At 42.7% G+C, this 26,080-nt stretch overlaps 1 protein-coding gene across 4 annotated transcripts in view; it reads right to left on the bottom strand.

Annotated features, from left to right (window-relative positions):
• The window catches only part of SH2D4A (SH2 domain containing 4A), a 64,519-nt gene that overhangs the window by 19,693 nt on the left and 18,746 nt on the right, over window positions 1-26,080 (bottom strand). For 3 of the 4 annotated variants that reach the window (XM_081269057.1, XM_081269058.1, XM_081269059.1), the window contains exons 5-8: window positions 12,023-12,103; window positions 7,914-8,025; window positions 5,700-5,898; window positions 1,510-1,646 (exon numbers count right to left, since the gene is read on the bottom strand). In XM_081269057.1, the coding sequence (XP_081125183.1) occupies window positions 1,510-1,646; window positions 5,700-5,898; window positions 7,914-8,025; window positions 12,023-12,103 (529 nt within the window). The remainder of the gene's footprint in view (window positions 1-1,509; window positions 1,647-5,699; window positions 5,899-7,913; window positions 8,026-12,022; window positions 12,104-26,080) is intronic. The other variant, XM_081269060.1, reaches the window with a different exon arrangement.

Raw genomic sequence — 26,080 nt, 5'->3', positions numbered from 1 at the left:
TTAACCAAAGCTCGAATTCGATTATTAGACCAACTAGGTCTTCCCAGCTTTCAGCAACTATTTCAAATGGAACTGTGGGTCAAGTGCCAGAATTTTTAATAACAAACATCAACCAACATTTTCAACTTTTTATTGCCTGCTGTGAAACAAACCACTACCCATGTAATTAGGGATAACGGCATCTTCTGCCCAGGAACACAGAAACTACAAAGTGGCCGATTTCCTCAGTGCTTATCTTATAAGGAAAAAAAAAAGTGACACAGGACAGCAGAGATAACCATAGCGAACACATTTGCAGTTGGCCAGGGCGCTTTCTGTTCATCTTTGATAACATCTTCAAAGCAGCACAGAAAGGAAGGAGGCTTTCAACCCAATCCCAGGAGCAGGAGGGGACTCCTCCAGCAATGGACAATCGTGTTTGACGCCAGACAGTTCTGTAGCATTCTGACTGTAAATCAGTCCTTTAAGAGAAAGTCTGTCACAAAGAATTTGTTCTTTTTTAGGAGATTTGTCATGCTATATGTTAGGCAGCTATTTTTTAGAAAGATGCCTTAAACATACTTAAACATAATTCAAACTAGGCTCACTAGGTCAAGCATGCTAAGTGGGAGAACTTTTAACATTTTTGAATGAAAGCACTTTTTGTTGTATATTCAGCCAACTGGGTCACAGTTTTACTGTTTTTGTTTTAGGAGGTGCTGGGGATCCAACCCAGAAGGGTTTCGTCTGTGAGCCCAGCCCCTAGCACCAAACATAGACCTCATAGAAGCCAACTAAGGGCTTCCAGAAGCCACACCCTTGTCTCAGAATCCAAGAAATTAGAGGATAGTGAAGCATGCACAAGCTGGGTAGACAGCAGTATTTCAATTAATCACATCTCTTGGGTCAAATATGGAGACAATTGATTAACTAATACCTGTTCAGGACCCAACAAATCCACCTTGCATCCTTAACTACACCAGAAATAAGGTATCAAAGCCACAGAATTTTTAAATTAAAGATCACACAGTTCAATCCCTTCATTTAAAAGATGAGAAAATGAGCCTCAAATAAATTGGTCTGATACAGAGAAAGACAATAGTTTGCATAAATTCGCTGGGCTCCTTAAGGGAGCTGGTCAGATCCTGACCTTCCACCTGCTCACTTCCATCCTAGCATGGCCAGCGGCAGTTGCTGACCCCCTGGGCCAGGGAGGACGGTGCCATTTGGTGGAATCACAACCAAGTGCCCTCGTGTGAGCCAGCAGGAAGCCCTGCTCTGCCCACCCGCCCCCGGCGCCTGTGTGTGGGGCTGAATAACGGGAGCACACACAGTCACCCTGAATGTGGACTGCTTCCCAAACAGGCGTGAGGAGGCCGCTGGCTGAGCAACCTCTGAAAACCCGCTTTGTGGAAATGGTGTGAAAGACGCATTTGGGGCAGCACAAATGAAAGGAAGCTTTCATTCTTTCTGCCTTCCTGGTGGATTAGCACAGCTCCACGGGCCTTCAAAGGCCGCCTCCTCACTCACCATGGAACCAGGGGGCGATGGTGTCTGAGGTTTTCTGGTAGCCTGCTCGGCAGGGCAGCTGCTCCTCCTTGAACCACCGGATGATGTCCTCCTGGGCCGAGCTGGAGGCCGTCCTGATCACGCCCTGATTGCTGTTACTTGTAAAAGAGTTTCCAAGTTAGAGCCAACTAATTTGAAAATAATACCCTCAGAAATATTTTATCTATCTGTGTGTGTGTGTGTGTGTGTGTGTGTGTGTGTGGTGTGTTATACCCTCCGTGTCCAAATATTCCACATCCTTGGATTCAATCAGTGGAGGATCAAAAATATCCAAAGGAAAAACCTCATGTCTGTGGTGAACAGGTACAGACCTTTGTTCTTTGTCATTTATTCCTTAAACAATACAGTAGAACAACTATTTATGTAGTGAGTATGTATTACTATAACAGGAAGCTAGACAAGCTGGCTTTTGCTAAAAGCACTCTTTTTTTTTTTTTTTTTTTTTTTTTTTTTGTACCAGGGACTGAATCCAGGGGTACTTAACCACCGAGCCACATCCCCAGCCCTATTTTGTATTTTCTTTAGAAACAGAGTCTCACTGAGTTGCTTAACCCCTCGCTAAGCGGTTGAGGCTGGCTTTGAACTCATGATCGTCCTGCCTCACCCTCCCAAGCTGCTGGGATTACAGGTGTGCATCACCCACCTGGCAAAGCACTGACTCCTTAGGCCTGTGCAGATGCTCAATGGTGAGAGAAAGCAGGATCAAGCTGGGCATCCCTGCCTCACTCTGCATCTATCTCCTTTATTACCTTAACATTGGGGTCCAATCCCTCTTCAGCTCTGCATGTAGATGCATTAATCCTTTAAGGAGGGTTCATCTAAAAGCTGGCAATATGAGGCTTATTAGTCCTGAGTTTATCTAACCTATGCCCTTCCCGTTCAAGGCTGAGGCAAGATGTGCGGCAGACTGTTTCTGACCCCAGGAGTGACACCCAGAAGTCCTCAGTCCTTGTTCTACACCTTCCAGGAAGCAGGAGGCAGCACGTCACCCCTGAAGTGAGATGAGGATGAGGCTGACCCCTGAGCAGGAGCAGCCCCCCATGAGACCTGAATTGCCCCGCAGGACAGCAGGTCTGATGAACATTCTGAGCAAAAAGTGGAAGCTGCTCCCTCAAGTGATAAGGATTTCTCCAGAGCCACCCCCCAGAATCAGCCACACCAGTCTGACCAGGGCTCTTAACTACACAGAGCTCCCCACCCCCCACCCAATTCCTCCTCTAAGCCTAAAACTCCTGTCAGCCCTCCAAAGATGGGGCTGAGATGCTGGATCCCAAGTTTGCCTTCCAGTTATGGATATCTTGACTAAAGTTCTTTTCCTAATTTTTCTTGGCACTTCTTAAATAATCTTTTCCTGAATTTGATATTACCTTTTCTGTTTGGTTTTTGGGGCAAGTGGCTAGATGTGGGACCCACCCAACCCACTGTCAGACTTCTGAGCTAGGATCCAGTAACATTAGGTATTATAAGTAACCCAGAGATAATTTAAAGTATACAAGACTCTGTGCCAAGGTTATATTAAATACTGCACCTATAAGGGACTTAAGCATCTTGGTTATCTTGTGGAATCCTGAAACTACTCTCCCACAGATACTGAGGGACAGCATGTGTGTGCCATCTGTGTATAAACACATACACACACACAACACTATATACATCTCAACATCTAATTACATGGGCTGAGCTAATGAGCAGCTGGACTCTTTGCATACCACCATTATACACTCCCCAAGGGTAGACAGAGTGAAGAACACAAATCCATCGCCTGTCCTTCCAGTACCAAAGGGAAAGTCATAGGTATGAGCTACTGCTGTGTTAAAACCTAGATTTAAATTCATTTTTAATGGGAATTAGAAGGACCATTAACTCCCAATTAAAATTTCAGAAAATAACCATTAAAAAGTTGAAATATACTTTTCAACTTTTTGAAAAGTTGAAAAGCACTATTTTCCAGCACTATCTTCCCAGAGAGCATTTACTTGCAAACAAAAGAAATCACATGTGATAGATAAATTCTTCCCTAATGTTTTCTTTATTTGATTTTTCTCTTTTTTTCTCTGTTTCCACTAACCTCCCGGACTGGCTTTCTTCCCTCCCTTATTTTGAAGAGGTTTAGTTGTACTGAAAGACAGTCTCAAAAACACAAAGTAAAAGGAAAAAGATGGTTTGAAGATTTGGAAGAAGAAATAAACAACTGGATCATTTTGAAATAAATTCAGTGGCAGGACTTGAGTTCTGGTATGTAAACAGGTTTCCAATACAAAAAGCAATGCTGCAATTAATAAGTATATTTTAAAATCCTACTTAATAGCAGAATAATCCTGAGCAGAATTCACCTAAAAATAACAACGACAAATAATCTGGGTGAGCCGCCGGAATTTCCTATAATGTAAATTAATTTATGGCTCTTCGTGCTTTCTATGATAATGTGCATTACTGAGTCACATGTGATGTGTATTACATATACATACATACATGTATATCTGCTTATACATGTATATATTATTCCTCATGATTTTCAGAATGTTTTAGAAAAAATATGCTATAAGATTTGACTTTACTGGAAAGCCACCATACATACATGAGATTGTATGATATATTCTTGTACTAGCTTCTAAGTGAGGTTCTTTTTCTCCAGAAAATCCTTGAAGATGGAGCAAAACTCTAAAGACACAGGCCCTGTCTTCTCCTGGGCTGGCTCCTGGATGACCTCTGGTCACTGTGTAGAGCCCCAGGCTCAACCCCACCCAGCCTTACGCAAGAGGCACCTCAAGCAGTACCTTAAGTTGGAAAAAATGAGCTGAGCACAGCTCACAACAAGAACTGCCTTTTTAGAAAGTCCACCTTCGTTGCTGCCAATCAAATGCACTGTGCTCTAAAAATACTGCAGGGAAGGGATACATCACAAGGCCTTCTCCCATGCCACCCTTGGAAAAACCGGAGCACAGGAGTGAGCCACACAGACAGCCCTGCCCCAGGCTCTGTGACCAGTGAGCACACAGACAAGCCCTCATGGTGAACAGGGCTACACATGGGAGCCTGATCACAAGACTAAGGGGACATGTATCTCTTGTTTTGCTGTCCATAAGGAAAAAAGATCTCCTCCAACTGTCATTTGTAGAACGTGGTCATTTAGTGTTGGTCCCCACATCTCAAAATGGAACTTTTCAGTTGAGTAAGTAGAAGTAATTATAGCAGAGGAAAAGGTCCACCTTTGTGTTTCCTCTGAGGTCATAATCCCTGTTAAGGAACAAAATGAAAACAAAAACCTTGATGATAACGACCAGTTCCAAGTCAAGGGAGGTTTTGTTTGGTCTTCATTTCACCACACTCCTAACGAAGAAGTGTTTTTAGCTTTTATTTCAGAAGGCAAGGCTAAAGATAGTCTGATTCATTCCATCCATAATTAACTTTAAACATTTTCTTTCTAGATATTAGAATATTAGGGCCAGAGGTGTAGCTTACCTACCATGCATGAGGCCCTAAGTTTGATCCCCAGCACCACAGAATTAAATAAATATTAGAATATCAAAAAATAGTATGATGTCAATAGCCAGGAAAAAGTAATTTTGCAATCAGTAAACATGAGGGAGAGAGGTCTTCTACTGTGGTATCATTGCCTTTTTCTTCAGGGTTTTTCCAAAACAATTGTTCTTCCTACTGCCCCCATAGCCAAGGAGGCAAAGTTTTCATTGTTACCAAATAAAGTGTTTATTCAAAAAAGAAGCATGTGCAAATTCTCAAAACATGAAATCAGCCAGGGATCTCAGAAGGAGAACTGCTATCCATCCCGAGTCCCCAGCGGTGAAAACTTAGCGGTAGTGATGACATCGAAGTCCACCAGCCCACAGGGTCCTACTTCAGTGTCCTTTTATCACTGGAGGCATCCTGAGCATCCTGCACTGCTGGGCGGGGTTCAGGAAGTCCTCTTGCTCCCAGCCATCCTCATCACAGACTTGGCTCTAGGAATCGTAACTACTGGGTCATTTCATGGATAAGAGAAGGATGACTCAGGGTCAGGAAGCAGAGCTAGAGGTGAGGCTGAGTCCACCAGCCTCCAGCCAGTCTCCCAGGCCCACGCCCACACCCATCACATGACTGAGCTTTGATTAACCCATCCCAAGGCTGCGCCTAGAGCCCCTGCTGGTTCTTACCCAAGAGCCTTTGGGGGGTGTCCCGCTGGGGGTAGGAACTGAGGCTTGGGTGGAAGGGGAGGCCTTCTGGGTTTCTGTGGAGCACTCAGTCCCTCACCGCTTCTTCCTCTCTGGGCTGCCAGGGATAACCTCTTGTAGTCTTCCAGCGCCTGTTTAGCCAAGGAGCGTCTCTTCTCATCAGCTGCTTTGGATTTTCTCACTAGAAAAAGAATGAGGTTTGAGAAAGGCCCACGTCAGCCCACGGAGACAGGAGGAGACGGTGCATCACGGTGCACAGAGCAGGGTCTGGGCAGCTAGTCACCTGGTTCTATTGAAAAACAGTCACAGGGATGCCCCTTGCCCAGCTCCTAGGGCTAGCCCAGCGCTCACTCCCTCTCTTCATCTGGGAGCTGGGGGATTTTCACTGGGGAGCAGGGAGGGCTAAGAAAGAGGTGGAGTTGGTAAGACCAGGTGATGAGCCTCAACGGAGACCAGGGAGGCAGGACCCTGGGGGCATATGGCCACAGACAAGGCAAGGAACAGCACAGCTTGCCACAAGTCATGCTCAGAGCCTGCCCGGAACTGAACCACATGTGGCCTGGCCTGACAGAAATACCCTTGGGGATTATAAGTAATCTAGGAAAGATTGAAAGTATACAGGAGGAGGTGCCCGTATGCAAATAGTGCACCATTTAATATAAGGAACTGGAGCATCCTCAGATTTTGGTCTCTCCAGGGGTCCTGGAACCAATCCCCTGCTGATACTGAAGGACAACTGCTGTGTGTCCATGTGTACACACACACACACACACACACACACACACGTTCCGGATAATTGTAGAACATGTTAGAACATGTCAAAGTACCCCAATACTGTCTTTTAATATTATTTGTAAAAGAGAGAATGTTTTGTTTCAGCCACATAAAGTTAAAGACTCTAACGTGAGATGAAAGAATAATTTTTATTGAGTATATTTACACTTCAGGCTTTATTGGTCAAATCCTATTATAGTTGACTTCAAAGAGATATCAAAAATATTTCATTATACTAGGATTTCAGGGCCCAGCAGAAGGTGGTTACTGGCTGGATCTTGCAAATATTTTCTCTTCACAAAAAATTATTATTTTAATGGCATTTGTTGTAATGGGACTGCAGACCAGTTTAGGATTCCCAACACCTTGCCAATACTGCCACTCTTGTTCTGCTCAGCCTGCCTCAAGGGATGATCTGGCTGTTTAGACTTCTTTGTGCATGTCAGATGGAAACCCTGATCCTTTCTCCAACATGAATTCCCTCATCCTCATCCTTGAGCATCGCTGCTTGGCCTTCATTTGCATTGGCTATTTTTCTCCCCATGGGCTTATCTCTGGCAGTGCCAGCTCAAAAGGGGGTCAGAGTTGGGTCAGAGGGATACTAATATATCAAGCCTGTTATTCTGTGTTCTTTAGATTACAAAGTTATGTCACATTGCAACATCACACTATACCCCATAAGAACACTTGTTATGGGTCAATAAAGAATAAAGCTTTTTTTTGGTACTGGAGATTGAACCTAGGGGTGCTTAACCACTGAGTCAATCCCCAGCCCTTTTTACTTTTTTATTTTGAGATAGGGTCTCAAAGTTGCTTAGGGCCTTGCTAAATTGCCGAGGCTGGCCTCAAATTTGCAATCCTACTGCCTCAGCCTTCAGAGTCTCTGGAGTTACAAGTGTGCACCACTGTGCCAGGCAAGATGAGATTTTTTAAAATGCATTCACTGTTGAAAATGTATAGTTAAAAAAAAAACCTACAAAAAAAGTGAAAATTAAATAACCTTAAATCCCACCTCCTCAAGAAAACTAATATTAACATGTTAATAACCTTATAGTTTTTTCCTTCGTAACTTAGACTTTCTAAAGTAGTGATATTTTTCACACTATTTTATGTTTTTTCTTCTCTGAGCTGAAGAGGTCATTAGACACTCTTCCAAAGCACATTTGTCATAGCTACATGCCATCCCATCATCAAGAGAGCTCATCATTTTGATGGTATAAAGAAGAATTGAAAAATCATTCTGCAATTCAGAAGTAGCTCTCCTAGGTCTTTGAGTCATCGCTTAGGAATGACATTTGAGTAACAATTTAGCCTGATGACATCTCTCAACCACCCACTTTCAGTGCTTCCTGGACTCATAGTTTTACTAGGTGAAAGATGCAGCTGAGGACTCAAAGCAGCTCCCGGGGCCTCGCTACTCACGGGAGGCCTGCCACTCGGAATCTTCTTTCCAGTTCTTATAAATCTGCTTGGTTTTGTCTTCCTCCACTTGTTTTATTTCTTTGTCTTGTTTTTCCTTTACCAATTCTTTCTTCTGTTTAAAGAAACAGAAACAAGCATCGGTGAACAAATCCAACAGTCTCTGTGAGGAGAGGGCAGTAGGCACCTGACTTCTGTTGAACCCTCTCTGGCCCACGAGGGAGGCGATTTGGTATACGCAGTACGTGCAGCAGGCATAGGTGCTACCTGGTTGTGGAATTCCAGAGCAAGTCACTGAACTCTCAAAGGCTCTTTCCCAAAAACAAAAAGGAGAAAACAGAGTTACAGTAAAGGTTAAATTTATTTATTTATTTATTTATTTGGGGGGACTGGGGATTGAACCCAGGAGCACCCTACTACTGAACTTCAGCCCCAGCCCTTTTTAAATTTTGAGACAAGATCTCACTAAGCTGTCTAGGCTGGCCTCCAACTTACTATCCTCCCACCTCAGCCTCCCGAGTCTCTGGGATTACAGGCACACACCACTGTGTTCAGTGATGAGGGTTATACTTTTTAAAGTGCCTGCACAGTCCAATGTACAACACATAAAAACTCAGTAAGCTGAGCATGGTAGTGCATGCCAATAATCCCAGCTATTGGAGAGACTAAGGCAGGAGAATCCCAAGTTTGAGACCAGTCTGGGCCATTCGGCAAGACTATCTCAAAATTAAAAAATAAAAATAAAAAGGGATGGGGATGTAGCTCAGTACTACAGCACCACTGTGTTCAATCCCCAGTGAGAGAGAGAGAGAGAAGAGAGAGACAGACAGACAGACACACACACACACACATACACACACACTTTCAATAAACAGTTTTTTCTCTCAGGCATAGCACTTAGTTGCTCCAAATATATTTCCCTAAAACAAACACACTATTTCATGGAAACCACAGTAAACACCACTTTACAGTGGCTGACAGTTTCCACAAAATAACTGCACATTCCCGGAGCAACCTCACTAGGTCTTCACCTGTCCTCGAACCACGTTCCAAAATGTGATTTTAGGAATATTTTTGTTGTTGTTTAAAAAACAGATATTTTTAAAAGCATCCTTGGAGAAGGGAAAATGCAAAATAAATGTCAGTATTCCTCTAAAAATGGGATTCATTTTTTTTCATTGTGATAAAACACACATGGCAAATTTACTCTCTTCACCATGTTTAAGTACGCTATTCCGAGGCCTGATGTGTCATCAAGGGAATTCATTTTAAACTAAAGAGAAATGAACAAACCAAATCACTAAGACCTAGAAAGTATTTTTTTTTTAATTTTGATTATCTGGATGCGGCCTTCTGAGTGCTCATAATACAACTGAATTTACAACTTTGGTGAACTAATGAAGCCTCAGTTAACTAAGTAATAAAGCAGGCTGAACAGGCCAGAGAGGACCGTTCCCTCCTCCTGTTCCCCAGCTTCCTTCTCCATCACAAGGGGTGGATTCTAGAAAGAAAAAAGATCTCCTTGCTGCAAAATTCTTGCTCCACAACTAAAATACACATAAACCTTGATGTTGAGAAACTTGTTTTTGATCACTCTGGGAAGTCATAAAACACCGTTAATGTAGTGACAATTCATAAACTGCACTTCAGATGTAACTAAAGTTGTCCATCTTCAGTTTTATTTTCTTACATTATTTCCCTGCCTCGAGCTAAGCTCCTTTTGTTTGCCAATACATGCATTATAAAAACCAAGGAACTGCTTTTGATGTTTGAAATGACTGTTAAAATTTGCCATCCTGAACTGAAGCTGTTTACAAGACTGAAATACATAAATAAGTGCTGCCAGCCACTTCCAAACTCAAACAGAAAAAGAAAAAAAAAAAAAAAACCCAAGGTGAAGAGCTCTGTTCTTCTTTCACATGCATATGTATTTATTTCTAAGTAACTAGAAACATGATTCCAACATCCAATCAGGATTGTCACGGATATTGTTGCTTAGGATAGGCAAGATGTCAAAGACATGAGAACACTGAAGGAAAATTATTAAGTGACTAATAGCACAGGTTGATAGGTGACACTCAGGTGACAGAGATGCTGTGTTTAGTAAGTCTCCTTTCTAACCTGCACCACACTTAACACAGGCCCAGCGGGGAAGGAGACAAAATGACCCAGTTCACAGACTAACAGTAGATGAGGTCTGGCCCTGACCTCTCTATTTCTTCAAAGCAGCCAGAAGACTTCAAAACTCATCTGAGTTACTCTAACAGCAGGACGCTTCCATTCATTACTGTTGTTCCAGAGAAACTTGGGAAGTGGGCCTGCTCACTTTCTCTCCAGTTCTCTGCCACTCCTTAGCCAGGTCAAGTGCAATGTGACCTCAGTGCCTCATCCCTGCGGCTCCCTCTGCCCCAAACACTCTTCCCCCAGACACTCACCCCACATCGAGCCCTCCCTTGTTCCTTCAGGTCTCAGCTCCAGTGCCACCTTCTGTGACCTCTTCTCAAAAATAACAGCTTGACCCCACCAGCATCTCTCGGGGACTCACAGGGTGACCTGACATCAGCAATTCAACATGTGTGTCCTCCATTCAAAATACAAGTTCCCCAAGGGCAAGGATTTTATCTAATGTGTTCATAGAATGCATCCCCAATTTCCACACCAGTTCCTAGCACACAGTAGGCACTCAATAAATGTTGAATGAATACAAGGATTCTTTGCCTTTCTCAACTGTCATCATTTAAGATGATGTAATGTCATCTGGGCAGTGCTACTGAAAACTTCTTTACTGCAGCTGTTTTGGTCAAGGGTGCACAGAGTCATCTGTCAGTTCCCCTAGAGACTGATGCCAGAACTCCCAGTGAATACCAATATCTCTGGATACTTAAGTCCCTTATATAAAATAGCCTAGTATTCGCATATAACCTACACACATGCTCCTGTACACTTTAAACCACTTCTCACAATATCTAATGCAATGTCAACAGTTGCTATAATGCATTATTTAAGGGATAGTGAGGAAAACATCAGTCTGTATATGTTCAACAAAGATGCAATTTTTTTCCAAATATTTCTGATGCATAGTTGGTTGAATCCACAAGTGCAGAACCCATGGATACAGAGCGCCAATTGTATTACTTCATTATTATGCATGCAGGGATCAGAATTCCAAAAATTCATCACAACTTTTTTTAGACATCAATAGACCTTTATTTTATTCATTTATTTATATGCAGTGCTGAGAATCGAACCCAGTGCCTCACACATGGTAGGCAAGCGCTCTACCACCGAGCCACAACCCCAGCCCCTCATCACAACTTCTTGAAGTCTCAAAACTTTGAGCTCTCCAAGTTCATGCCTGTCCTGTAGAGGGATCAGGTAACTGATCACACAGTCCCTAGGAACATAGACCTGGGCAGCCTCCTCCACAGCCCAATCTCTCAGGCCTGGGCAACTTGGTATTTTCCTTCATAGACTGGTATCTTACCCTGCTTTTTCAGACTATCTGTGGGTCAAATTCTACTTCAGTTTTCAAGTGCCAATCTACGCCTCATTTATTTTGAGCAATGTATGATCTGTTCACAATGAAGCGTGATGGGCAATGTGGAATTTGGTCAGGAGGGAGAATGTCGCTTCTAGACGATAGGGAGTGATCTAGTGCCTGCGGGGGTTCCTGGCTCAGTGAACAGGGACAGCACAAGACTCTGCTCTTCCTCCAGAGCCAGGCTCACAGAAACAAGGAGCACACCAGTGACTGCACTGGAATTCACTGCTGCTGCCAAGGGTGGCGCGCCATTTATCACGCTCTGAAATCTGTCTCCCCGCTCCCACCCTCCTGTGTTCGCAGCAGCCCAGGATATCGCCTCTGCCTTGGCTCATCCGTGACTGGCTCAGCAGATACATCTTGGCATCTGTTCTTTCCATGACATTCAACACGTTCCCAATTCGGGATTAAACGGGGGAAAGATGAATAGCTGTGTGTGCAGCTTTCAAGACAGATTTCACATTCTGTTGCTTAATTTCACTCCTGCATGAGACTAATTAACTAATTTGTGAAACATTAGTGGAAATGGCTATGCGCTGAGCTCCCTGAAGACAGAATGTAAGTCTTTTACCTGGTAGAATCCATATGCCTTCATACGATTGATAGAATCTGCCAACATTTGTTGAATATTTCTTGATGAACTGCAGGATGACTAAAAATTAAAGGAAATACATTTTTATAGCATTTAGACCTGCAATGCAATTTCAGAAGCTAATCTGTCAATGTCTCCCTGGTGTCATTGTTCACTAATACAGCCCCCAACCTGACACCAGTTTCCCTTCCAGTGGCACCTGAATTTCTGAGGCCAATCTTTACTAGCACCACACAGGAGGCCTCCCTTAACATCCCCCTCCCCCATAGGGCATAGAAATGAATGACTGCCCAAGAGCCAGAAGCTGATAGTTTGGTGTGTCTTGCTCCCATCTGGCTCTGGGGAACCTGAGATGATTTCTAGACAAAACTTTACTCCGTAATTTAAATCCTCTTCTTGCTCCATCTCTGTATCCCATCCTCTGCTTTAGTTCAGACAAAAGGAGTGCCTTCGTCCATGGCACAGAATTGCAGGATGCCTTGCCCCTCCAGGACCGGAGATGTGTGGGGAGCACCAGTTTGCTGCCACGGAGCCCTGCCAACTGCCCTACCTGGCTCACATGCCACCGCATTTCCCTGCCCTGGTTATCCAGTATCTAGGTTTCTGGGGCTCTAGATGGATTTCCCAATAGGCAACTTTCCAGATCCATTGCTGGAATTCCCCAGCATCTTTCCTGCCCACCATGTGCTGACCCCTCTGGCACTATGAGTGAGCTGACAAATCACAGTAGACTGCTCTTAAGACCTCATGGCCCTGTTCCTGTCCCTGGCCTGAGTGCAGAGCCCAAGCCAAGTCCCAGCATGAGTAGCTACATGCTCTGTATAGCCCCAAACAGCCACCCCCCAAGCCATATGACTGTGACTTACATGACTTGTTTCTGAGGATTCATTCTTAAATTTTGGCACAGATTAGAAATTGTCAGCAAATTTTCATCAAAAGGTCAGTGCTAATATTCATAAGGGTACTGCAGGGTCATTACCATGCCATGGAATCGACCCGTGTGGCAATGACTGCCAGCTCTCCTAATCATGTTCTGTATTCACAGCAGCTGGGCATATGGCTACCCAGCCACACTGCATTTCCCAACTGCCCCAGAAGTTAGATGTCTCGAGGCAAATAAGGGATCTCTAGGCAGGTGATAACTGGCTTTTGCCTCTTCCATCCAGGCCCTCAAAATCTTCTCCACACACTCCTCCAGGCTACTACCCCCTCCTCTGGGCCAGAATGGTAACAGTGGCCATGCTTCCCCTAAAGATAGCAGAGCCCCTGAAGGCTGAGGCCCTGAATGACTGTGTGGAGCTGAACCCTCCTGAGTCAGAACACGCAGCCCAGACGGTTATAACAGAGAAAAGAAACTTCCTATTTTTATTTTTTCCATTGTATTTTGGGTCTATTTGTTTCAAAATTTTAGTTACCTTATCTGATAAAACTGGCCACAGCAGCTACGGGTGGCACATTTGAAGCTCTCTGCTGAGATGACTTTTATTCATCATTGGTGGTATAATTAATCCTGATTCTACAAACAGTTACTAGTCACAAAGGCCTCTGATGGCCAGGATCTGATGAGTGACCTGGTAATATTTTTACTCCACACATCTTTGATGGATGGGCCACACGAGCCCAATTTTCAGATGAGGAGACTGAGTCTCAGAGGAATTGCGTAGTTTTCTCAGGATCACACAGCTGCCTTGTGCCGGGGTTTATGCCTTTTGGCTCTGTTTACATTGTAGTGATAGGAAAATGAAATAGGAAAATTTTCTTAAGCTAATTACTTGGCAACAGAATGAATCTATAGGTTTCCCAATCACCACTTACCATATTCCCGCTCATTTTCTTTCTCATTTTAATATTACAAAAGGATATTCAGCTGCTGTGCACCTAAAGTAGAAGAGTACAGCAACCATTTCCTTTATTTATAAACAAATTAGAACTGTTCCAACAGGTTTTGTGTAAGTCCGTCTATTCAAGAGTCCAGGAAACTTTGAAAATCGTTGGATGCATTTCTACCATAAGGAATGTGAGTTTTGAAAGTGGGCTCGCTCTCCCTTTCCTCATGGATCGAAGATCCACAGGACACTGTTCTGCAAAAAGGATCCATTTCCCATATGTTAGAAACTGGGAGGCAGGCAACCCTCCTCCATGCTTTCCTCAAGTATTAGAGATAATTCCCACAGGAGCTGGCCACACTCTCAGAACCAGAGGAACCGGACCTACTGCTTGGGATCTTAAATGTCCCTGAAGACTCGTGTCTTACAGGCTTGGTCCCCAACGTGACACCACTGGGAGGTGGTGGAACCCTTAAAGAAGTGAGGCCTAGAGGAAGGACCATGGGTGTCTAGAGGTCGTGCCCTTGACAGGGCCTGGTCCCCTTCTCTTCCTCTCTTTTGTTTCATGGTCATGAAGCTCTGCTGCACTCTCCCCCTGTCATAGGCCCAATCAATCATGGACCAAAATCTCCCAAACTGGTGGCCAAAATAAGCCTTTCCTCTTCGCAGGTTGATTACCTGTGTTTTTTAATACAGGTGGAAAGCTGCCTAGCACACCTTTGAAATGTGTGCTTTGAAAAGTGGCGCTTTCTCACCACTTGATTTTTAAAAGGATCTTTGTTTCTTCCTCTCATCGCCACCTGCCCTTCCTTTCTTACTGGCATTTTCTGTATGCTCTTCTCCTTTTGCCCTTAGCAGATACGGTGAGAGTATTAATATACATAAAACAACCCAAAACTAAGTACCCATACGTGTGCCAGACACTGCAAAGGGAAGGCATGGTGCTGGGGACTAAGTGGTCCCTATGGCGATCATCACCGTCTGTGTGGTGGTCAGAGCTGATGTACTTTCTCTGTCTTTAGAGTTTTAGGTTCTGTTTGCAGCATATCAAAGTTCACAAGTTGGTTCTTGAATAAAAGAATTTTTGCCTAAAATTGACTCATTTAACCACCACTCCAGGGGTAAGTGCTTCTATACAACTAAACCACAATGTAAACCCTAAAGCTATTATATTCCAAGAACCACATTTTTAAAACTTCAACTCTTCTTTGGGCTGGGGTTGTGGCTCAGGGGTCGAGCGCTTGCCCATCACATGTGAAGCACTAGGTTTGATCCTCAGCACCACATAAAAATAAATAAATTTAAATAAAGGCACAATGTTCACCTATGACTAAAAAAAAAAAAAAAATTAAATTCAGCTCTTCAGGGTGAAGTAAGATTTGCCATTATTCCAAAGTGTTAAAATACTATGAAGAACTTACGACTTGCATAGAAAAGTTACATCTGCTAAATCTAATTTTCTACAAATCCAGGAAATACACCCAGCACAGTGGAATAGACTAAAAGTAGTGTCATCCAAAAGAAATTTCCTTTATTAAAAAAATAGATTAACAGGCTCAAAAGTGATGGCCTATGATGCAAAGAGCAGAGGGAGACTACCTCTAAGCACTCCCAGCATCCCCAGAAGGATGAAGAGCCTTCTCAGAGAGGGTCCCACGCCCTCTCCAAAGCTTCCTTAGGACGCTGAGTTCCAGAGAATACACTCATTAGTTATTGCTACACAAAAGAAAAGAAGGAACAAAGCCACTCTACCTCTATAATTTTGGCTTATCAAGCACTTTCAGGTCTAATACATCATTTGACCTTCAGATCAGGTATCAGAGTAGATAGTATTCCAAGAGTTAAGGTGGCCTGTCCATAGGTACAGGGTGAGGACTGCAGTACCTGTCATCTCCACGCCTAAAGCTTTCTCCTCCCATGGGTCTCTCAGGGAGAACATGTGTGCCCTCTTGTGCATGTCAGCCTCTGCAGTCACCTCCCATTTTCTACCTCAAAGAGACCTCAGCAGCTGCTGAAACGCAGGCACGGTTGAAGCAAGCCTGTCTGCATGATTTGCTCTATTTAAAATAAACACCATCATTAATATTTATGCAAAGCTCCCAAAAAAATAGAGAAATTGAAAGCAAACAACATCAGAAGCTAATAGTCCTACTGCAGACACCAAGTCAGAATGAAAATCCCGATTAGATCTGCGAGTGTAGTCCACCCAGACTGGCCAAAAGATAGTCTTTTTAAAACAACTACAAAATGCTGTTGGAAGTACAGCAAATCAATCTACACAAACAATCGAGTAACAAATGGATGCTGCTGACAATATCCACATTACATGGTTATGAAGTACATCCCCCCAGGGATTAGGTGTCCTATGAGAAGGATTATCCTAGGTATATCCACTTTTTAAACTGGATTGAAGAAACATTAATTCTGGCTTTTAAATTAATATTTGCTTTGTTTCAAAGTAGGGTTCAGCAATCAGACAAATGCCAAGTGCCTTTAATTTCAACTAAACCCAGAATCTCCAGTAAACACAATTTTGGCATTTCATTTCTGCACAAAAGATGAAAATGATGAATTGACAGGATAAAATCAAGAATTTATTTTTGGAAAAATACTACTAAGTTTTTACTCAGCCTATTCTCCTACATGTCTTAAATCCATGATGTTCCTTAATAGAATGGTGGTTAGAATCATAACCTCCATACGTGGAGCTAGTGTGCCAGCTCGTTCACCATCTCCAGATCCACAGAAAACAGAAAAGGGGCCCTCACATTTTTGCTCAATGAATGAACACATGTGAAATTCATGGAACGCCATTTCAATGATTAACAGATACTCAATCTAGTTCTACTATTAATCAAGACATCCTGAATTCAAGTACTCTGAAAATCAGTGATCTAGAACTCACTCCTTTTGTTAACCAGATCATTGACATAATCAGATCATCCTCTTCCCAACCATTTTAAATTAAAAAGGAAATTTCTGAATGATGACTATATTTTTTTTGAGTATACCAGGATCTAGCATTTTTCTTCTAAAATAAGGGAAGGTAAAATAATGATGTGCTTTGATAAAGAGTAACAAAGAGTAACAAAGAAAGAGTAACAAAGAGTAACAACAGAAAGAGAGAGAAGAATATTTTCCTAAGGCAAATCGATTAACAAGAAGAGAAGTGGGACAATACATTTTCTTGCTGTAAACACAGTATGTGATCCCTATAGTGATGTTACTGAAACATGAATCGGAACAATGGAGACCCGAGGAAATCTTTGCCCCATTTCTCTAATATTGTTTCTAGCAAAATCCATGCTCAGAGACTACTGGGTACTCTGCCTCAAAAGAACATCAGACTCAAACATGATGCATGATTCAAAGGCACACCTTTAAATAATATATTGTCTTTACTGAGTTTATTTTCAACACATTAGAGCATCAAATTGTCATATTAGATGAACATTTGTTCACTTCTATTACACCTTCCCCTACAGCTCCATAAAGCAGTGCACATATGATAGAACTAGGCAGCAACCTCTCCAGAAAATGCAATAATGCAGAGCTGGGAAAAGTTGTTGAGGCAAAGCATTTCAGAAACGAAGAGTTTGAAAAGCCACTTACATCCCATCCATAGAAAAGAAGAAAAATAGCCAGGCATGGTGGCTCACACCTGTAATCCCAGCAGCTTGGGAGGCTGAGGCAGGAGGATCATGAGTTCAAAGCCAGCCTCAGCAACACTGAGGCACTCAGCAAGTCAGTGAGACTCTCTCTCTAAATAAAATACAAAATAGGGCTGGGGATGTGGCTCAGTGGTTGAATGCCCCTGAGTTGAATCCCCAGCGCCAAAAAAGAAAAAAGAAAAAAAAAAGACAAGCAAGAAAATAAAGGAATTGTAAACTATAAAGTATAAGTAAAAAGTAATAAAGGATCATTAAGAGCGCATTCCAAGTCTTAAAAACCTGATTGATTCAGGATGTCTTGATACAATGGGACAAAGGAACCTAACTGCAAATAGTAATAGAAAATAATATTCATATCATACATGATACTTTGTAAAATACTTTCATATATATTATTTCATTTGATTCTCACATTTGCCCAATTACATGTAGCTACTATAATCTCCATTTTATAGGTCAAGAAACAGCCCCAGAGAGTTGAATGAATGACCTCTAAAAGTTCAACTTGACCTCAAGAGTCTCCTGACTCAGGATTCCTTATCTTTGTTCCCCGCACGCTGCTTCTAATGAGGTGGATAAGTGAATCACTGCAAATATCACTTGGCATCACTCATTGGACAGGTGAGTCTTTGCAAATATCACTCCCGATGTAGCTGTGTGTCAGGAAGTTGATAACCAAACAAAGCTGAGTTCCCAGTTTCATCATGTACAATCCTCAAGACCAGAAATCTGGTTTTCTCTCTTCTAATTTACTTGTTATTAAGCTTTTTATTTAAGATCCTTTCTTATTTGTTTGTTTTTTAAAAGGCCCAACAGATTAAATGGCTTTTAAACTGCTAGCATTTGGTGATTCTATCTTACTTAAAATTTTATTCTACAAGCTACCATGAAATTCTATTACAGTGACATGGAAGCTACTCAAGTAATTATGTAAGTCTGATTACGGCTCTACTCTTGAATTAATAAGATAAGCACAATTATTCCTTGTATGTTCTTACCTGGAATACCCAATATTTTATCTCTCATAAAAATAATACTGAGATGCTTCCTTCATGTACACTGACCGGAAGGGAATCTATATCAAAGGAATCAGTCACTAGTTTTCAGGGGTCGGGGGTGGGGTGGGGGGGATTAGACCCCTTCTTCCTTCACAACTGACTCAACCCTTAAAATTCTGGCTTGCATTTCAGAAATGAACCATCTCATTCTGCTTCCAATGGGATTCCTTCTAATAAGTGTGCACCTGACTTCCCCACCTCCCAGAGACTGGCAATATGTCCATCTGTAGAAAGGACCCAAGTAACACCACAAAGGGCACACTGGACCCAGACCCAGGGCATCTCCACCCTGCTCCACACCAGGCTTCAGGCTGGCCTCTGCTTAGTCACCATACACAGTTTTTTTTTGCCCTTTAATGAAGCCCAAGCTGCATAAAACCCAAAATTTGGTTGCTATAAAACAGCACTTTGAGATGAATAACTAACAAAAAAAAAAAAAAAAAAAAAAAAAAAACTTGGCATATTCCTTTCTGTTCTTTCACTAAAATGGTCTGATTTTAGGATCTCACTTCTGAATCCCTCTTTTATAAAAGCAAACAACTAAAATCAACTTGGGGGGAACTGCTGGTTTCAAAGTAGATAGCAAGCTTAACTTTTCTTTGGAAGGGAAGTTGAAAGAAGAAAAAAATTAAGTGAATATTTTCATTATTAACATCATTTTCCAGGTGGCTCCCTAACTGCTATTTACTAATGGGAACATACTGCCGAGTTCCAACACTTAAAAATATAAGTGAAAACTGTCACAGGCTCAATGCCAGGTCTACCATGAACCTTCACATTTTAGTAGAGTGTTTTTGACATCATTAGTTGTTATAGTGAAATAGCAGATTTAAAAGCAAGTATCCAAGCCTCGGCAAGTGTGGAAAGGTGTGCATGTGTTTGTGTCAGGGGTGTGCATAGCGGGGTGGAGAGGCCGAGGTCTCATCTCCATTTAGTTAAGGAGGATGAGACAGAGAAGCCTCTTGCTCAAGGCTTTTTAACTGCCAGCTGAGCAAGGTCTTTTTTCTTTTTTTTTTTTTTTATTTTTATCGTAATGCTTTGAATCCCAGATGTTTGTGTTCCAACTCTTTTAATCTCCTGTTTTGCTGTGTGGCCGACTCTGAAGGCCATTTCTGTTAAAAAAAAAAAAAAAAAAAAAAAAAAAAAAAAAAAAAACAGTGGAATAATTCCCTGGAGATAAAAATCTAAAAGTGAGCAGATACAGTTTTATTCAAGGTCCCCTTCAGGGGCAAGGACAGTTGGTCTCCTGATTAATGAGTTCCTGGACTACAAATTACATATAAGGAGAGCAACACAAAGGGGCTTATCTTTGAATTAGCATTCTCTGCCATTCTCCAGCCACACTCAGCACTTCTCTTTCAGGAGAGGGAGAGAAACACTGGGTACATTCAGACTACGCACACACGGAGGGTCCCTAAGGACCTCCCCACAGCTGCAGGGTACTCCTGGTTCCAACCAACTCCTCCAGGCAGGGTGATTCTGCTCACACAGTGCAACACCTGACATCTTCTCTGTATCCCATGAACTCCCATCACATTTGTCTCCACCTGGGAATGGGACCTGCTTCCTAACCTCCATGTCTCAGAACTTTGCTAGATGCTAACTGAATCCTGCAACTGACTGCCACCTCCGGTTCAGTGACAGGCACCCAGTAACACTGTACACTGTGGCCCACCCAGAACAACAGCACTCTCACTGAATATGAAGCAGAGCATCATTTCCAAGACTTCTGAGCTGCATCACCCCTGCCAAAAACAAGGACGAGATGTGTATTTCATAGAGGATAATGGCTCTGCAGAAAAAAAAAACCCATACACTTGGTTCCAATGGAGGTGTAATGTCCACATCCTCCTCAAACCAGCCAGCCTCCTTTTGTCTCCAACTCATCATCTGAGAAATGAGAAAGACCAAGCCTGGGCTCAAGATAAAACAGCATCTTTTAATTGAAGGACTTCAGGGGACAATTTTTGCTGTTTCCATCAGCTGAGACTGTGCAAGCATTCTCATATTCAGAAATGTTTTCAGCCTCCTTTATAAAGAAACAGTACTGCTAAATTTAATATGTGAATTTTATTTTGTAAAGGGAATAGGTCCCTTGCAACATGCTGCCCCAAGTCACAGTGCTGCTTAAAAGGACGGAAACTGCCATTCCCAGACTACGCATCTCCTAATGTGCTAGGAGCATGACTTCCAGGTAGCTGGTACTTAATTGGGCAGTCTTCATTTTGGATGTTTATTTAGTCAAATTAAAATTTTAAACCAACATAAATACATTCTTTTTTAAAAAGTCTTTTGACAAGATTATCTTGAGTATGTGGAAAGGAACCCTGAGCCTGGACCTTGAGTTTTCTCAGTCTCATAGCAGAGATCAAAGAGCTTCTCAGAATCCCCATATTTGCTTTGTGGCCATAAAGATGAAGCAGAACTGCTTCCCTCCTCAAAGTGGAACAAACCTTTCACTGCTCTTCAAGGGATCTCCATGGATGAAGCCATGTGCTAATGAAGATAATACTTGGATTACATTGGTATAAAATAATCCAAAGCAAATCTATGGATGGGACTGTTAAGTACTCTGGTTAAAACTTCAGAAACTGCTCCATAGAGGGAAGGGTGCAGCCCTCTACAATTTTTATTTAGTCAAATTAAAATTTTAAACCAACATAAATACATTCTTTTTAAAAAAGTCTTTTGACAAGATTATCTTGAGTATGTGGAAAGGAACCCTGAGCCTGGACCTTGAGTTTTCTCAATCTCATAGCAGAGATCAAAGAGCTTTTCAGAACCCCCATAGAAGAAAATTAGCTATGTTCCAAAAGAGCTAAAAGATACAGTTTTTGAGTTGGATGATGGGGGTGCTGTGGCAAAAAGAAGCTCTGGACCGGATAGCCTCTTGACCAAACAATACAACATTTGGGCTCCATTCCCAGAAACACTTTTTTAAAAAGTCTTGTCAAAAGACTTTTTTAAAAAGAATGTATCATCCTTGCCCAATGCATTCCTGCCTAACTGCTGCTTGAATATGCAAGACTAGACCTCATGGTGTGGTTTGTCCATTGAAATTGGACAGAAACCCTACTTAACAGCCAGTGGTCTATGAGATAATATTCTTCTTCTGCAGGCATGAGTGTTGGTTTAGGATATGAATGTTCAGTGTTAGAAGGAAACTTAGGAGGAAATCATCTCAGCCATCAGATCCACCTCAACAGTGAGCTCTTGGGACTCTGTATGGCTGCCTGGAGGACTCTGCTGACAGAGATGTGAGGCCACAGCTGGCTCCTCATGAAGAGTGCTGTGATCGATCAGTGATGTCTGCCTGGGGTGGGGGCATTCAGAGTTCCTGGACTTGTTCTCTGTGGCTCATACACACCTTAAAAATCTCTAATTTTGTAAATGAGAAAAATAAAGCCCTGCAGAGACAGAGTCAGGAAGAAAATAGAGCTCTTGTGACTATACTTAATCTTACTCTTGTGACATTCCACTAACTCAAAAAAAGAAAAAAAATCCTTTATTGACATTCTGAAACTCAAAAGCTCTGAAAATATATTACTCAAATGGAGGGGGGACTTAAACTAACATGGGGCTATTTACCATATTTGTAATGTTTGATTATGGAATACTGCTTCAGCTCTTGCAGTATTCATCAATATATGTTTTCTAGTAGAGGCACAACATTTCTTTTATAAAATTTGAAATCTGAAGCACAGCTTGGCCCAGATGTTTTGGATAAGAGATGGTAAGCCTGTACTGCCTACTGCTACAAGGGTACAGTAGGCAGAAAGAACCCCGAAGATATCCATGCCTGAGTCCTCAGAACCTGTGAACATGTTATCTTACATGGAAAAAAGGAATTTTGCATATGATAATTACAAGCTATGGATCTTAAAAATGGGATTATCCTGGATCATCCTAAGGGAGAATTTAGGATAATTTCTGCACTTTTGCCACTGACAGATGGCTCTCCAGGACTAAAGATTCTTTCCCCCAGGTGTCTCTTTCTGGCATGCCCACCCCTCTCCAATCCTGCCCTCCCTAACCAGCCACCCAATCCCCACCTGGAACCTGGTTAAACCCTGCCTCAGTCAATGCTTCTGCTTCTCTTCTCCCCAGAGGGCTGAACTCCTAAGGATGAAGTCCTTGTCTGACACCTCCCTCCATCACACCTGTCATCGCCCCATATGGACCCTCAACATTCTCCGGGGGAATGACTGATTCTGCCACAGCAGCCTGACGGTGCAAGGTGGTGAAGTATTCATCCCTGAGAACAGACTGAAGGCAGCAGAGGCCCACCCTCCAGAGTTCCAGGTTAAAACAACTCCTCCAATTTGTACTGGGACTTGTAGTTTTCAGAGCATTTCCAAATGCATTGCCTCTTGTGATTTTTACCCCAAAACCCATGAGGTAAACAAGGCAGGTATTTTTAATTTCCCATTTTAATTTTCCATCTCAGTGGATGAGAAAACAGGCTCCAGAAGGTTCTCAGACTTGCCCCGCCGCTAGCCCCAGTAACAAACCCTGCAGCGTGTACTCGGCCTCTCACCCTAGAGACAGACATGGAGGCTGTGCTCAAGACTCAAGGCACATGCAGGGAGAAACTGACCAGCAAGGGGGTGGCCTGAGAAAACACCACCCACCGTCCGTGTGGATCTGCCTGGCCGTGGGCTCCAGGCAGCTAGACTTAACCCTGTCTATTCCTCCATGGCTTCCTCCCGCCTTCTTCTTTCCCTTTTTCCATGACTTGCTACTGAGGAAGTGCTGCTTAATTTAAAGCAATGAACACCTTGGACTAAAGCATTCCCTACTAAGAGTGAAAAAAAAAAAAAAGGCCCCAAACTAAACTGATCCCTGCAGTGGCAATGTGACCACTCAGACACGGATGTGAGTGTCCCTCCCTGCCAGACAAGGGAATGAACACTGAAAGGAAGTGAGGGCAGTCTCAGCTCCAACCCTACCTTGGGCTTGCCCTGTCCTTGACTCCCCGAATCAGAGACCAAAATATCCATTTCAGAGCTACAGGTATCTAAAAGGCCCAATTCCTCACCCTAGCCACTATGGCTCCAACCAGCCTCCCTGTGTCTTTTTAACCTGATGCCATCCCACTCAAAATATCCGTGGATAAAGAAGAAGGACAATGAAGAAGAAACTGTGGGGTTTACCCCAACTCTACATGGGCCAAAGAGGGCCCTGACTCCATGTCTGCCCCCATCCTTTTATGAGATGATCAGAACAGAGCTGGACAACACTGGTAATGGAAATGCAGAAATTCAGTGGACTCTTCTGCCTCTGTACAAATATAAGGAGCCAAGGTTAACTAAAAGCACTGCATACTCTAAGTGACCGACTCTTCCACAAAAGCTTCCGCGGTGCTGAGTGTGCTCCGATGTTTGGGTTGAATCTAACTTTTGCCCACACTCCACGGGACTTTCAGATCCAGGTCTGCAGTATTTTATTAGAATCTGGGCCAGCGATGATCATTTCCAGCGATGATCTGTCTTGGGAAAATTTATCAAAAATCTAACCAGACTACTTTAGTAAATCCATGGCTGATTTTCCTTGAAGATTTTTTTTTATAATCCTGGAAGACTTATGACTCTTTAAATCCTGCCACGGTTATGTCATCACTAAGTTCAACTGAAACTGGAGATTTTTTACGATAGGTTTTAGGTCTTGCATGACATTGGAATGCTGCAGACAACATTCCTTAGATATTACAGTTAAAAAACGGTAGTTGAAACTTGTAAATCCTCACTGAGGAACCAGAATTGCATTATGGAAATGTATCAGATGACTCAAAGCTGGAGCCTGGATTCCTCATCAGAGTTCTCCTCTGAAGGAGATGGTCTCGGCTAGGCAGTGAGCTCTTTTTTAAATATGTCAAAGTTTTGATGAGTGGGAACTGAAGCAGATACGTGGAATCAAGGACACCCAGGTCTGTGATTTGGAGGCGAATCATGTAATCTCTTTGAACATCTGTCTCTTCATCTGTACAAAAGAAATGCTAATACTCGAATTGTTTGCTTCTCAGGAGTGTTGTGAAATGAATGCAAAATGCAGAAACGACAGGAGAAAAAGCTTTGTGAACTCTGAGTCAGATTGAACGTGCTTTATTCTCATGTATAACATCAGCCTCCGTCCACCACTGCCACCTGAGCAGCTCCAACCAGCTCATCTCCCCTACCCCCCATCAGCTCCTCCTCCAGAGGCTCCTCTTCAGGCTGCTGGTCTCCCTCTCCCCAGGGACCCAGACTTAGGAATTTGGGCCTGCTGCCTTGTCGATACACCAACTGTGATCCAAGAAAATTCAGTTCCTTTCAAAATATAAATCTGGGGCCTGGGGAAGGAGCTCAGTGGTAAGATCCTTGCCTAGCATGCGTGAGGCCCCACCTTCGATCCCCACCACTGCAAAAATGAAGGGGGAAAAGAAGTTCAAAATACAAATCCGATCAGGCCAATCCTTTACTCAAAAATCACTGACAATTTCCAATTCTTCTTTTTAAAAAAGGGCTAAAACATGTTAAGTCGTCCCCAGACCCCGTGGTGTCTGGTCTCGCCCTCCTCCCGCCTAATCCAATGTTCTCCTCCCCCTCTGCCTGGTTCCTCCAAAGCCTTTTCTCACACTTGAGTGGAACCGCTGGCCCTGGTGGTCCTCTGGTCATCATCTCAAGCTTAGGTCTTCAGTAAGGCCACCCTGGACCCCCTGGCAGTGCCCAAGTCCTCAAGGAATAGGGTACATTTTGGATGAAAAATTGATTCTTTTCTAAGGAGCATTTATGTCATTTGAAATCTGACACATGGAGAATCTCCCTCCCCAGCCATAAAGTTAATGAAAGCAGTAATTGTTTTTACTCCAACACTGTTAACTCAAGGCCTAGCACATAATAGGGTAATAGGGACTCAAAATACTTTTTTTTTCAGTACTGGAGATTGAGCCCAGGGGTGCTCCACCACTGTGATACATCCCCAGTCCTTTTTATTTTATTTTGAAATAGGGTGTCACTAAATTGCCCAGGTTAGCCTCAAACGTGTGATCCTCCTGCCTCAGCCTCCTAAGTATCTGGAATTACAGCTTGTAATACTTTAAAAAGTATTTTGTAGCCACTGTGGCTAGCTTTAAAATAAAGGAATGAGCAAGTCAATTAATCTTGGAATCCTCTCCTCACTGCCTAAATTTAAAAGTTTAAAATGTTAAGGGGGAAGAGAAAAGTGAGCTAACTAAATATCTAATATATGTTAGGCATTTAAATAAGTGCTTTGTACTTATTGTTTCATTTTTTCATTATTAAATTATACCAGATTATATTAGCCTTCTATGACCATGGAACAAATTATGTTAAATACGGTGGTTCAAAACAACACAAATTTATGATCTTACATTTCTGTGGGCTGGAAATCTGACATTAGCCTAAAACCAAGGTTTCAGCAGAGCTGTGTTCCTTCTGGAGACCTGAAGAGGAACCTGATTCCTTGCTTTTTTAATCTTCTAGA

The sequence above is a fragment of the Spermophilus citellus genome, assembly GCF_964194105.1.
Source record: "Spermophilus citellus genome assembly, chromosome: 16".
Lineage (NCBI taxonomy): Eukaryota > Metazoa > Chordata > Mammalia > Rodentia > Sciuridae > Spermophilus > Spermophilus citellus.
Note: the sequence above shows the minus strand (reverse complement) of the source record. Positions and strands in the feature narration are given on the sequence as shown.